At 42.1% G+C, this 13,698-nt stretch overlaps 2 protein-coding genes across 8 annotated transcripts in view; both read right to left on the reverse strand.

Moving 5' to 3' along the window:
* Nucleotides 1–259: 259 nt before the first annotated feature.
* ABHD10 (abhydrolase domain containing 10, depalmitoylase) lies at nucleotides 260–8,034 on the reverse strand. 3 transcript variants are annotated; one of them, XM_056329187.1, is made up of 5 exons: nucleotides 7,900–8,034; nucleotides 4,079–4,262; nucleotides 3,157–3,268; nucleotides 2,197–2,334; nucleotides 260–1,106 (listed from the first exon to the last, which is right to left on the reverse strand). In XM_056329187.1, exons 1-5 carry the CDS (start codon nucleotides 8,015–8,017, stop codon nucleotides 765–767), a joined length of 894 nt encoding a protein of 297 aa, XP_056185162.1. In that variant the 5' UTR covers nucleotides 8,018–8,034; the 3' UTR covers nucleotides 260–764. The 3 variants fall into 3 exon arrangements, with proteins under 3 accessions (XP_056185162.1, XP_056185163.1, XP_056185164.1); XM_056329188.1 differs by having other exon boundaries at nucleotides 4,079–7,127; nucleotides 7,900–8,011; XM_056329189.1 differs by lacking the exon at nucleotides 7,900–8,034 and adding an exon at nucleotides 6,940–7,104.
* A 2,532-nt stretch (nucleotides 8,035–10,566) lies between these two features.
* PHLDB2 (pleckstrin homology like domain family B member 2) overlaps nucleotides 10,567–13,698 on the reverse strand; it is a 126,336-nt gene continuing 123,204 nt past the window's right edge. For all 5 annotated transcript variants that reach the window (XM_056328213.1, XM_056328214.1, XM_056328215.1 and 2 more), the window contains 2 exons: nucleotides 13,237–13,322; nucleotides 10,567–12,523 (listed from right to left, as the gene is read on the reverse strand). In XM_056328213.1, coding sequence (XP_056184188.1) covers nucleotides 12,383–12,523; nucleotides 13,237–13,322 — 227 coding nt within the window. In that variant the 3' untranslated portion in view covers nucleotides 10,567–12,382. The remainder of the gene's footprint in view (nucleotides 12,524–13,236; nucleotides 13,323–13,698) is intronic.

The following is a 13,698-nucleotide window of genomic DNA, read 5'->3' on the forward strand; positions in this document are numbered from 1 at the left end:
CCTATAAAAGAGAGTCACTGTATTGATTCAGTTTCAGTTTCCACCAAGATTATATATTGTTCTCTAAATTGTAGGCCCAGAAATTATCTGTTACAAAAAGGTATCCTGCAGAAGAGGACATAAACCCTACGGATAAACATAGATAGAAGAGCTCCCCTGCATCCTTCGAGGTTAAGTTCTTCTTTATGTAGTAACCCAAGCACACCATCAGGGTGTGCCTTCCACTTTTCAATTTTAACAGTACTTAGGAACAGTATAATAATTTATCTGAAATCTGTTTATTATGCTTCATGGTATTCACTATTTCTAAGAACAATAGCTTCAGTAAACATTTGAGTTGTACTTTGCCTTGCACAGGTTGTTTCAGACATAAGATACAAGAATGTTACAGCAAAATGACAATACTGAAAAGTTGTCAAAGACACGGGAAATTGAAGGTTTACTGTACAGGCCAATAGTAACGAAAACGAATCAACATTTCAGTACAAAAGCGTAGGAAGCTTGCAAAAAAAGGGTTAAATGAGGAAGGAGAGGTTCTGAACACAACAGCAGCACTCCTTCACATTTTGGATCATCTGGGCAAATGCAGCATTAATAAAATACCTGTATTTACGAAACAGAGGTAAGGAAACAGTAGATAAAGCTCAGTTCCTACTGTGATAGTCACAGGCCTGGCATCTTGCTATTTCTGCTACTCATTGGTTTCTACTACTCATGGAAAAGAGTCAGGTGTAGAGTTCAAGCACTTAATGCTACTCTGCAGCTTATGTTAGTGTTGCCAGCTTGTCAATTAAATCATCAACAGTATTCACAAGAAGTTTTGTATCCTCCTTCTCACTCATCCGATGTTGTCCAGTTTTGCGGAGGATGACATCCACATCTTTGCTCAAAACACGCTCTGCAACTTGCATAGAGATCTGCCAAGGGACAACATCATCCTTCATGCCATGAATAAGTCGTACGGGACAGGTTATAGGAATAGGACTATTTAGCACACAGTGATTTTCTGCTTCTCTGATAAAGTCATATGTCAAGGAGTAATATCCTTCCTCATTATGCTTGGTTGGAAACTTCCATTCACCTTTTTCTTCAATTTCTTTTTGTGCCTGTAAAAAAAAAAAAAAAAAAAAAAAAAAAAGAGCAAAGAATAGACATGACCGATGTTAAAGAGTTTAGAATGCCTCAACTTATTCCTGTTTTAAATGCAGTAAAATTTCCCCAGGTGTAAAATTTCACTTTTTTCATTTTTATTAGCAGACAAGGTATATTCCGGTTTGCCTTCCAGCAGCTGAGAAGACAAATCCCCTCCCATGTCACAAAAGCTATTCTGCACATCTCTCCTGCATATTAATCCAGTTACGATTCATCAGTGAAATTAAGTTTCTGAGCCAGAATCTATCAGAAAAAGATGTACAGCCACCAAGAACAGCAGGCCTTTTTGGCTTCAATCAGTTCACTGAACCTCAAACAAGGAGAATCCTAGGAAAAAGGAATTGTCCAGTGATCGGTCTTTTCTGACTTTGCCACAACAATTGCCTAAATGCTGTACTTCCAGAATCTTACCTTAGCCTTAAGTAGTAACTACTGACACTACGAAATGCTGTAGGAAAAAAAACCAAAACAAACAAAAAGCAGGAAAATATTTTAATTATTCTAAAGTATGAGTTATTTATTGCCATATTCTTTTGTCACATTACAACACCTGATTTACTTTCCTGAAGACTGGATATTATCATCAAGAAGCAACTCGGGAGAATTCCCACCACCTAAACCTTACAGTCTTTAAAACACACTGATCTTAGAATTCCCTTTCTTCTACACACACAACCTGCCTCAGATTCATCTCGTCCAACGTCATCTCAATTACTTTAGCAGCTACTTCTCTGTTCTTGAAAGTGCAAGGAACCAATCTGAATGCCAATACAAGGTATTCAACACTGAAATCTAACGGACTGCCAACAGCAGGGATCTGACTTCACATCCTATATGCCACTAATATAAACGCATTCTAGTTAGTGTGCACCCTAGCTTCACACTAGAAGCAGAGTATTTTGCAGACTTTTAGACTGAGCTTACCTTCACCACAAACACAGAAAACTTACTAGAAGACGTGCAGGAAAAGTACAGCTTGAACAACAGTTTCTTAAACACTTGAGAGGTTTTCAGATGGCACAAAAGCCAGGCATCAACATTTACCTCAATGGAAAGCTTCTTAAAAGTTGCTACAAGATGGTCTGCTGCTACAGCTACTCCAACTAGAGCAGCTACTTTATCTGGGCGTGCTATTGCAGCGTGAAGCATCAGCCATCCACCCAAGCTAGAGCCAACCAGAATCTGAAAAGGACAGAAAATAAGATATTATTTTACAGGAAATGGCTACTTTTTTTTTTTTCTTTTACAAAGTATCAGTTTTCATTTTGTTTAACTAAAACCTTGGGCATAATCCTGCTGTCCTTACCCAGGCAGAACTGCTGTCACCTCCAGTGGAAATTTTGCCTGAGTAAGCACCATAGGATCTGGTATTTTATTATTCTTTTTGTTTGGCATGGCTGGTTATTGCTGTCTGAGACTGAAACACTGTAAACAAAATGAGAGTTGAAACAATTCAGTATCATGTGTGTATTTTATGTTTCCTTCTTAAAATAAACGCACATGGTAAATGCTCAGTGCAGTCAGAGGTCAACACAAGCAATTCATAACGATTCTTTTTTTTTTTAAAAGCCATTTTATCATCTAGAGTATCTTAACTTGTAACATTCCTGCAAATCCTCTAACTAATGCATCAGCACAGAACAGTGACACACTTTTTCAGGAAGATGGCTATGCTGCCCTCTAACAGTTCCCTGTTCCCTGTCAGGTGGACCCTCCACCATGAGGCTTTCTCAGATTCCCTGGGACGACAGACTTGCTCCGAGCAGGACACACTAACAAATGACCTCCAGGAGGTCCTATCAACCCATGTTTCCCAGATTTTGTGATCTACCAGCTTGCAAAAGTGGTCCTACGAATACAGCCTCTCCAATGATTCAGTGCGAAAGTCAGCAGGTGTCAATTGTGAAATAAAAGCTACTGTTGGCCAGAGGTATTACAGCATACTTTTGATTAATGTTCTACCTTGAGACAAAAAGCATTCTATATGTAAACATAAAATATAACCTGTGGTCCATCTGTAAGTTCATCCAGTATAGACAGAACATCTTTTCTCCACTTCCCAACTGTACACTCCTCAAATTTACCATCTGAACTTCCACATCCTGTATAGTCAAATCTGAAAAAGTAACCATCAGAATGAAAGTCACAGTACTGTCTACAGTAACACAGATGCTAACCACACAGTACCATTTAACTGAATTAAACAGGGGACAAGATAGCGTCCTGAGTAATTTCTTACTTGGTCCTGCGTATCACTAGCACCAGAAACCACACGAGAAGAGGTTTAAGCACAACATATACAATTAAGTGATGCAGCCTTCTCTTATCATTTGATATAACAATGTCCAAATTTATCACCTTATTTCCCAGAAAAAGAATTTCCCTTACAGACAAAAAAAAAATAAATATCCAAATACTTCGGTTTTAAAGGTATTTTTCAAATGTACAAACACTCTTTCAAACACTAAACCCAAACACAAAGACTTAGAAAACTCAGCATTCAACTTAGTCTATCAAAGGAGACGACCACTAAGCATGTGCATGCTTTCCTAAACCCACAGAAGGCACTGGGTAACTTAAAAAGATTTGACAGTTAAGAAGCGCGCTTACAGTGGTAACTTAAAAATTATAACTCCAGGTCCTTTCTTTCCTATTTTTGTGCCTGTAGCCTTAATGTGGCACTGGCTAGACTATAGCAATTTATTGGAGAATTTCCTGCATTACTTTCAGAATACCTTCTCCTCATTCACCTCAGTCTCGCTACAGACTGAAATCCTGCATCTGAAATGGAAGGACACTTCTTTGCTTGTGTACAGCACAGCATACATTCCAATCCAAATCTAAAGTTTACGTATTTCTGTTAAAGCCCCTCCCCCCAACCCCTGCCACTAGTTTCATTTTCTGAAGCATAATGCCCTGAATGTACCTGACGAAGGCATGACCTAGAGAGTTGCAGAAATCTTCAAGGGCAGTTGCTTTCTGACCATTCATATTTGAATTCAAGCCTGGAAGGAAAACAACCCCTGGATTCCTGCCTTTTAGCTTATGATAAGCAAGACTTGGTCGATCTGGTCGAGCAAGAAAGCTGACTGATGATTTCAGCCTGCAAACTAATAAAAAGAGCTATTTAGTATAAGCATCATGATAAACTCGGCAGAAATACTAATATATTATAAAACTAGGATTCAGGAAATACGGGTATATTATGTGAAAAGAAGATACTCTGGCTCAAGAGAACAGATAAAAGTATCTCCTATATTCTTTACTTCTTTAACTAGCATTGATCAATCTAAAAGAGAAAGCTGATTGTGATTCATTCTCAAATCATTAAATGCCAACCTTGTAAGGAGTTCACTGAGCAGTTAGCAAAGTGGTTGACCGAAGCCAAATGCTAGCATTTCCTACACTTCATTTGATTTCACGTGTTACACCATCGTGAATATATGTGTACTCATTTCACAGAAACAGTTAAGATTTTTTTTTATCTGCTTAGTTTAACTTTTAATTCATCCTTTTTGGGTTTTTTTCCAGACTGAATTGCAAAAAAATATAATTTGGGGACTAAAATACTCTGTGCAATGGTAAGTTTACAAGTATATAGGGTGACAAATTTTTGATGGAAATCAAAACCAAAGGAAAAACCCACATCTGCATCAAAACGCCAGATCCACAAGATCTATGATGATGTACAATGGGGAAGTTCAAAGTAGGAACAGAGAAAGAATCTTGTGACTATCTTTTTCAACGTAATGAACATAAAACATTTGCATTGTTTAAACCCAAATGAAATAAATAACATCTAGCCTTTCTCATCATATTATCAACAGCTATTTAAGTTAAAGATTATTGCCAGGAACACTGAAAAAGAGGCTGATTTTAATACTGTGCAATCTTAACGTCTGTCTTTTTCTTGGGTATGAAGCACAGAAGGTAAAACACAAAATAAAGCCACATTTTCTGTAAAAACTGAGCAATACATTAAACACATCCCATTAGAAGAAACAGAGCTGACCACTGCAGAACTATGATTTTCTTACGCATCTTCAAAAAAGGCACAGATCTGCCATTACATGGTTTGGTGTATTCTTGCTGGAGAGGTTACATTATTCCAGTACTCAGATGGTTTTGTTTATCTAGAATGAAAGAGCACTTAGCAAACCTAAATGTTCTACAAATATTGAAAAAATGAAAGATCATTTAGTGCAACACCTGTGAAAGTGACCTGCAACATGCTACGTGACAGAGAAGCTTCCCTACCAGCATAAAAAAATAATTTTTGTTTTGTTTTCGTTCAAAATAACAAACCAGACATCTTTGGAAAGCAAACACTAGGTTGGAGTGTTATTCATATTAATAGCCTTAAAAAAATAAATCAGTTGGCTTCAAACATGGGAAAAAGATTAACAAAGGAAATTCTAACTAATTAATAGCTATGCTGCATCTCAACAGCTGCTACAGAATTTCATCTAAGTTTAGCAACCAATTGTACCTCTGCTGTGAGTGAGGGCAAGCGATTTGTGGAGAAGTGTTAGGGAGACTTTAATCGACTCCATTATCCCACTCAGCAAGATAATCTGTTACATGAAAGCTTGGTTGAGGCGACTAAGATTTTGATACTCTTAATTCTTAAATTAGAAGATGACTGTTCCTCAACAGAAGGGTACAAAACCTATGCAACCCTAAATAATACATCAGGGCCTCCTAGTGATTAATAACTGGATCAACGCTGCAAGAACAGGCCATGACAGTATCACAGTACTTAACCGATCTGCTGCTATGACTTCTCTCGAAGCTTTCTCGCTATCAGAGAGATTACATTAAAGGGGTTTGTTTGTTTTTACACTTGTATGTACATGAGTAAATACGGATGTGTAACAGATGCAGGATGCAGCCAGTATCCAGCACTTTCCTACAGTCCAACATAAATTACACCATTTAAACTACAGATTAAAACTATTAAATCTTTCCTGAAATAATGGGACAGTTCTTTTTCCTATTGATGCATCAATTATTATAAAGGAGAATAAGTGCCGCAGTAAAGATACATTTACTCAGACGTATCCACACGATGGCTTTTGGTTTGTGTGTGTCTCTCAGTAAGGCAGTCACTTCTTCACCTGCCGGTAACAGAGGACACGCACCAAGAAGTGCTATGCTTGACAGAAAAAGAATTAGGAGGATTATTCTTCCCCTTAGCCCTGATAACCATCTCCGAAGTCACTAGTTTTCCATCCTTCAGCACTCTAGAAGTGCCCTCAACTGGTTTGACACTGGGCAGGGTTTAAACTCCAGCTACTAGACACAAACATTAAGCTATTTCACAAATTAGCATTCCGCTTTTAACAAGTTACTGTAAGTGCACCAGCCGGAATCCTAACCCGAATCATGCAAAACCCTACAGCAGCCACGCCAGCCAAGCCAAAAACAAGCTTCACTGGAATCACGCTCGCAGGCTTCCCTTTAGGCAGACAAGATCAATAACTAAGCAGCTACTTTGTAACTTGTCATCTTTTTCTTTCAGTGAAAGACCTTGGCAAGAGCAGGGAAGCACTTCTGAAAGGTGTGAGATGGTACTCAGTATTTATAAAAGTTACAGACAGAAGGAACTAGCTATAGGAAGACCACAGGACCCATGCTTGGTGCTATGGAATTCTCTTCATATCAGAATCACTGTGCAATTTTAATTGTGTTATGACCAAGCGAAACCGTGACTGAGCCCAGTGCTACATGTCAAAGCCAAAGAAATCATCCAGCCAGCTTTGGGAATGCTCCAGCACTGTGACCTACCCGCTGTCAACAGTGGCAGATGAATGCAGCTCTGGTAGATCGTGGACTCAGTATTGTCCAAACCCCGTTTGATGCAGTCACCTACACTACAGCAGTAAGAAGGCCACCAGCTCCGCTGGCTGCTTAGCCCAGTCTCACAGCACCTACCAGCACACTCAGTAACCAGCTATTCTGAGCGGAATATCACTCTAAACATAGAGAAAGAAAGAAAAAAGATCAACAAAACCCCCACTGTATTCATGGGTTTATGCAGACAAAAACCGTGCATCCTTAACGGCAAGTTTTACTCACATCTACACCGAGCAGCCTCAGACAGAAGTTCATTACCTCAACAAGAACAGCTGTCTGGCAAATTTAATGCCATGAAAAACTCAACGAGTCAGTCAAGCACTGCGTCTGAAATAGCAAGGGGGGGGACAGGCTGTTCGGGCAGAGGATCATCTCACACAAAGGTGGATGCCAGCAAAGCTTCTCAGGTGCCTGGTGACGGAGCCTCCCACGCAGGCATGTCCCACACCGGGCCCGCCGCCCCCCATTCCCTACGGCTCCTCCGAGAGCAGCAGCGGCGGCGGGAGCGTCCGGCGAGCCGGACACAGGCGGGCAGCTGCGGACGGCACAGGCCTGGGCTGCCCCGGCACCGTGCCCAGGCGCCGCACCCCCGCCTGGCAGGGGAGGCAAAGCCCGTCACAAACCGCGTCCCCCGGGAGCAGCGGGGCGTAACACCCCCACCCCCGCCCCAGGGGCCGCGCCCCGGCCCTCCCCCTCCGAGGCGGCGCTGAGGGGCGCCGCGGGGTGCCCCCCCGGGCGGCCGGCCCCGCCGACGGCAAACACGCGTCCCCACGGCCAGGACGCGCACGGGTGTCCCCTGCCCCCTGCCTGCCACCCCCTCACCCCCCAGGCTCGGCAGAGGAGGCGCAACGCCGAAGCGCCAGCAGACGTGACCCAGAACCATTCCCTTACCCGGCAGCCCCACAGCCGCCCTCGGCGGCGACAGCAATATCACCGTGGCCGAGGCGCGGCGGCGGCCGCCCCGCACCGAGCCCCGCACCAAGCCCCGCAGCGCGCCCGCCGCCGCCATGGCCGCTGCCCCGCCCGCCCCCGCGGCGGCCGCTCCCCCCGCGCACGCGCCGCGCCGCTTCCCGCCCCCGGCCGGGCGCGCAGGCGCCGCTGAGGGCGCGGCGGGCGGGGGGCGCCGGGGCCGCGTCCTGGGGGCGTTCGGTGGTGCGAGAAAATTCGGTGAAAACCCTAACGCGCTGTAGGCAGGAGTTACACAGGTAACAGGGACCACCGACACAGGCGCGAGCCTCAGGGCCCGCTAGAGCTGGCCCGCTCGGCACTCCAAAAGGGACAGTTAGTACAGATGGAGATGAGCTCCCCGAGAACGTAAATCAGTAGCTGATAGAAAGCTTAGAAATAACTAGATTAATAGAATATGGAAAAAGTAGAATAATTAAAACTCTCATTGTATGTACAAAGAGGAGCTTCACCGTGCGACTTTGTAAATGAGGCCCGGTCCTGGGGCCCTTTGTACTGCTAAGGTGAACCTGGGATGCTCTGTGCGCTGATCAGAAGACACCGGTATGCGAACCTCTGTGCCTTGAGATAGGAAAACTGGATCTGTCCTGTTTTTCGGTTTGGAAGAAACTCCAGACACGACTGAGTCTGCATGAAGAGTGAAGGTGAAAAGTTCAGAGCAAGGGAGACTTCTAACCCTTCATCCCCACATCCCCCACGACCACCACCAGGAGACAGTGGCCAAGCGGGAGGGAACTTATGTTAACGACTTCTTGGTAGACTAGTTATCCTAACCCAACCTATTCTCGGGCACCTACTGAGTATCTATGAATGTATACTTGAAATCACACATGCAGAAAGAAGTCGGGGCAGCAGGTGCTTTTGGAATTACCCACCCTGATGCCCACCGGTGAATTAAACATACCTGCTTTATAACCTATCCTGAGTTACAAAGTTTTAATTCCACATGTCATTGTGAGGTAGAAAACTAAAATTTTGTGAAAAACACTTAATGAGCTTTCCCTAGGTATGTGTATTCAGGGGGGGACCTTCCTTGGAGGCTTCTTTGCCAGTCAAAACCCCCGTTCCTCAGGTTGCCTGTATGTATATGGGTATAAACTGCTGTGAAGCATACATTTTGTAATATATGTATTACCTAATATAATGCATGTAATTACCTGGCCCTTACAGACGGCCAGAAGGGACGTTTCAAAACACACTGTCCTTCCTTCAGTCACCTCCCCAGCGGCGTCAGGCCTTGGCTGTTTGTGGCCTGCAGGCCCTCTGAACCGGCTCGCACCTCCTCCCCACCTCTGCTCGGCCTTGCTGTGGGTGCTGCAGCCCAAGCACGGCCATGGGCTGTGCCTTCTACGTACAGGCCGTGGCAGCCACCCAGAAAGGAAGGAAATAATGCTAAGAAAGGTCAGTGCCTGCAAAGGTAAGGTGTTTTCCTTGGCAAGCGCCAGGCCAGCACCTCTGGGAGCTGTTGGTCAAGGGGCACAGTGGCTGAGGTTTTTAAGACACAGCTTGCGTGGTTTGCAGGTGCCCGAGATCCTCCAGGGTAAGCAGGTTCTTGACTCCCATGGGGATAAGCTTGGAGATGGTGATGCGAGAAAATACAGTGAAAAACCTAGAACTGCTGCAGACAGGAGCTGCATAGATAACAGAAACATCACCATGGGAGCAAAAGCCTCACTGTCTGCGAGAGAAGGTCGGGAGCTCGGCCACTCGGCACTGCAAGAAGGGACAGTTAGTACAGGTGTAGATGAGCTCAACGAGAATGTAAATAAGGAGCCTTCTGACAGCGATGTGCTAACGGCTAAAATAAAACAAACTACTGAAGTGGTAAGACTCAAGGACACTAGGGTAAAGTAACTGCGGATCCCCCGCTTGGGGAGCGTGCGTAGTGAATTTAAAATGAACTGTAACTTTAAATTGAGGCGAGAAAGCAACTAACCAGTAATTAGGAGGTGTAGACTTTGGGTGGAACTAACCAACTTCACTGTATAAATATGTATTACGAGTAAAATTAAGTGTGTAAGTTAGGAGGAGCGATCCCCCTTGCACCCAGCACAGCAATAAACATACCTGCTTTGTAACTCTCCTCAAGCCGTAGAGTACGATTCTGCACGTCAACAGATTGTACAAGATGGGGCACACTGCCATGCTTCGTGATGATGACAGCAAACTTAGTGAAAAAAAAATCATAAAACTGCATGAGCTTCTACAATGAGCTAATGCTTCCTGTAGTTCAAGTCATGTCTAAGTCAAATATTGGGAAAACTGGGAAACCCTTAAACTTCAGCAATTTCCGTTTTGTAGGTAAACAAAAAACCTGTCTATATCCAAGGATGGTGATAAATTTTTCAAACAAGGTCATAAAAAGTGAGAAACATGTTACATTACGTACATGCAGCAAACAGACTATGCTCCTAATTTCACTGCCATCTGAAAGATGATTTTCCATAGCTCTTTTATGCGGGAACACATGGAATGGTTAGATTAAGCGTTCCTAAGAAATACAAAATTGCTTGTACAACTGGATACGACTTGTTTAAAAGACAAGCAGAAATGTCTCAAGATGGAAGCAGCAAGTGAATATTTAAGCAAGTGTATTTTTAAAAATGTTTATTGAAATGCCTTCATTGCATCATGCAGGATACAAAAATCATTATTAGAAAACCTTTATAACCATACTTAGGAGTAAAATCAAGATACATCAGGGAAAAGTAATAATTATATAAACCAAAGCAATTTATTTCTGATAGTGTTTTAAATCATTAGATTACAAGCCGTGATCTGCACAGATGATAACAATTATCTTGCAATAACAGTCCGTTCTTTCATGCTTCAAGTTGAAACTGATGTTCACCATGCTAGAGCAACCGTATCATCTGTGCATACCACAAAAAAATTCAACCTGTTCATTACAGACACTGGGTTTCAAATGTATAACAAAAATATTCTGTCAGCATACTTCTGTTCTGCTTTCTGGTTTTTTATTTGTTCCACAAAAGCTGTTTCCATCAAGAAAAAAAAAATAAAGGCTAATGTGCCCTCTTCTATTACACAAACCACATAGCACACAAGTTTTGATTACTGTAGTAGAGCCTCTTTAAAGTCATCTTATAATAGACTTCCTTGAAGTTCAGTTCAATTAAATAATTTATTTTTTTGCAAGATTACTCAAGGACTTGGAAGTGATTTTAAAATGGGAGAATACCACACCCTCGGTATTTTTGTTGTTTTAGGAATCTCAATCTAACTTGAAATTTTTAGGGGGTTTTATTCATACACGTCTTAGTGTAAACTCTTAGAACTTGCCTCTGTCTCTTTAGTCTATCTGACAGCATTATTCCGAGCAGATACGCATTTTGAAAAATAAACAACTCTGGGGCTGAAAACTTAGCTCCAAAGAATTTAGATAGGTAGAAATTTTGATGCTGGCTTCAAGGGGACCAGTGTTTGAGAGGTTTCAGTAGAGTGTTCACTTGGCACAGAGGAAGGTTAGAACCATGCTGGGATCTTACTATGTAGAAGAAAATTGCTGTAGGGTCTAGAATCAGCTCATCTTATTCAACGGGGAAGATTAAAAAAACCCTCCTTATGAGGAAGTTAATTTGTGTGTTTCCATTTGAATCCTTGTGGAAAAATGCTTCTTTATAAAGCTATCCTCTTTTTTTGTTGAGCTCCATAGATGCAGGCTTCAAACATAACAGCTGGTGTCACTGAGTGTTTGAACACACAGAATATCATAACAATTTAATTACACTAAAAGTCATCAAGAGTTTTGGCACTGTCCCCTTACAGAAGGTTAGGTATCAGTAACAATTATGAAAGCATTATGATAAGGGAGTCGTGTAACTCTTTGGCTCTGTTGTAATAGTTAACAACTAAGGCAGAACTGCATGTACCTTAGGGTTCCTTTTTTTTTTCTTCATATTTTTATAAAATACTTGACTAAAAGTTTTAAAAAGTCACCTAATCATCTACAAGTGTCAAATGCTGCATATTAAAATATATGCTTATTACTCCTTTTTGTTCCATTACTAGAATTTTTGCATACTGATGAGAACACACACATTTGTAAACTGTTTAGTATGAGTTTACGAAGACATTCTCCATAGAAGAGAATTTGTAGGAAATTGTCATCGAATCAAGATGCTGTAATTAAAATTGCCTGATTACCCATTTTGGAGCACTACAATTCTCTCAACAGCTTTAGCTCTTTCATTCCTATTAAGATGAACTAAAACAAGTAACAACTCCCCCCCCTTTTCAATGCATGTGTAAACCCCTCTCATTCTGAGGTTTCGGGTGCACATCATAAGGAGGATATTTCAGAGTATTCACTGGCTTTTCGGCTTTCACTACATATGGCTAACTTCATATGTTACGTTATTGCAGTATGCCCTATTGCCCTCTTTTACTATAACATGAAGTGGGTGTAGCCTTCTGCGCCGGTAACAATAACATCCATCCATATCCTCATGGCTTCTGGTGAAGGAGCAACCATATAGTATATCCGGTCATGAGTCTTAACACTGAAAGTGAGCAATGGGTTGGGACTCTACAATAAAACAGAAAGAAGGGTAGCAAACAATGAAATCCAAGCCATTTATTTATTTATTGGTACCAGAAGTGAAATTACTTACAGGGGGATTTACAGTAGGGTTAAGGAGAAAGATAAAATGCAAAATGCTGTACCACTGCATCCTACATCGCAAGTAGAGACGTGTTTAAAGAGTTTCTACCCACCATAAACGTGTTTTACATCATTTCCACTAGACTATTACTCAGCAGTACAGGGGTCCAAACTGTTGTTTCACGACCAAATAACCAACTCCCCTCTCCAGTGGTCAAAGCTACCTTAGCTTTCACACGTCCAGGTGCCGAGGATATATTCAGCTTGTTCCCGGCTCATTTAAATTACAGGTGAGCGGCAGGGGCTGCCGGCACCGGTTCACTCCCTCCCCGTGGCATCCAGCCATCCCTTCGTTTGCCGAAGCCACTGATTTCGGTGGGCTCGTCCCAAGACTAAGGAATTCCTCACAGACATCCCACCTGGCAGGTAGGCGCTCTTACCTCTGCTGTCATCAGTATGAAAACAACCCCCGGTGCTAATTGCTGGTCTGGCTTCATCTTCCTTTCCCTCCACTTCAGTTTTTTTTCTTTCTTTCTTTCTTTATTTCTAATAATGTCAGCTCTCCCTTTGACTTTACAGCAGCTGCCATGCTTTGGGTGCTGCTATATGATATGCAAAAAACCAACATCAAAGTTTACCTTATATGCGTTCTTTAGGTGATCGTAATAGACTTCTTCAATAGCTTGAAAATATATTACACCTTTTAATTTAGTTTCGTGTTTGTCTAAAATGGAAAAGAGAGAATGACTTGAGAACTGAAACGAACACTACTTTGAGAAGGAAAAGCTTCATTTGCTCTTGCATACACGCTCAGCTGATAAGTAAATGGATTAACACTTCTGCTTGTGAAATCCCACAGAAACCTTCAAACTTCCTTACTAGTTGGTTGATTTTGTTGGAGTGTCTTCTCACTTAAGTTTTGGCCTGTCCAATGAAGACACAGCTAACGTAATCTCCCTTTCAAGGCAATGGTAAGAAGCAGACACTCGCAGAGGGTCAATTCTAAACTATTTTAGACATCTGTCTATATTATTATATATATATGTCTATATATATATGTCTATTCAGTATTAGCTACTGAATCATCAGGGCAAGGAGGA

The sequence above is a fragment of the Falco biarmicus genome, chromosome 2 (assembly GCF_023638135.1).
Source record: "Falco biarmicus isolate bFalBia1 chromosome 2, bFalBia1.pri, whole genome shotgun sequence".
Lineage (NCBI taxonomy): Eukaryota > Metazoa > Chordata > Aves > Falconiformes > Falconidae > Falco > Falco biarmicus.

Bases quoted from the DNA above. Each gene is read 5' to 3' on its own strand.
- ABHD10 (XM_056329187.1), bottom strand. From the start codon at position 8,017: ATGGCGGCGGCGGGCGCGCTGCGGGGCTTGGTGCGGGGCTCGGTGCGG. The intron at 3,269-4,078 runs GTACATTCAGGG...TTACTTTTTCAG, and splicing joins CTAGGTCATGCCTTCGTCAG to ATTTGACTATACAGGATGTG. The intron at 1,107-2,196 runs GTAAATGTTGAT...TTTTTTTTACAG, and splicing joins TTAAGAAGCTTTCCATTGAG to GCACAAAAAGAAATTGAAGA.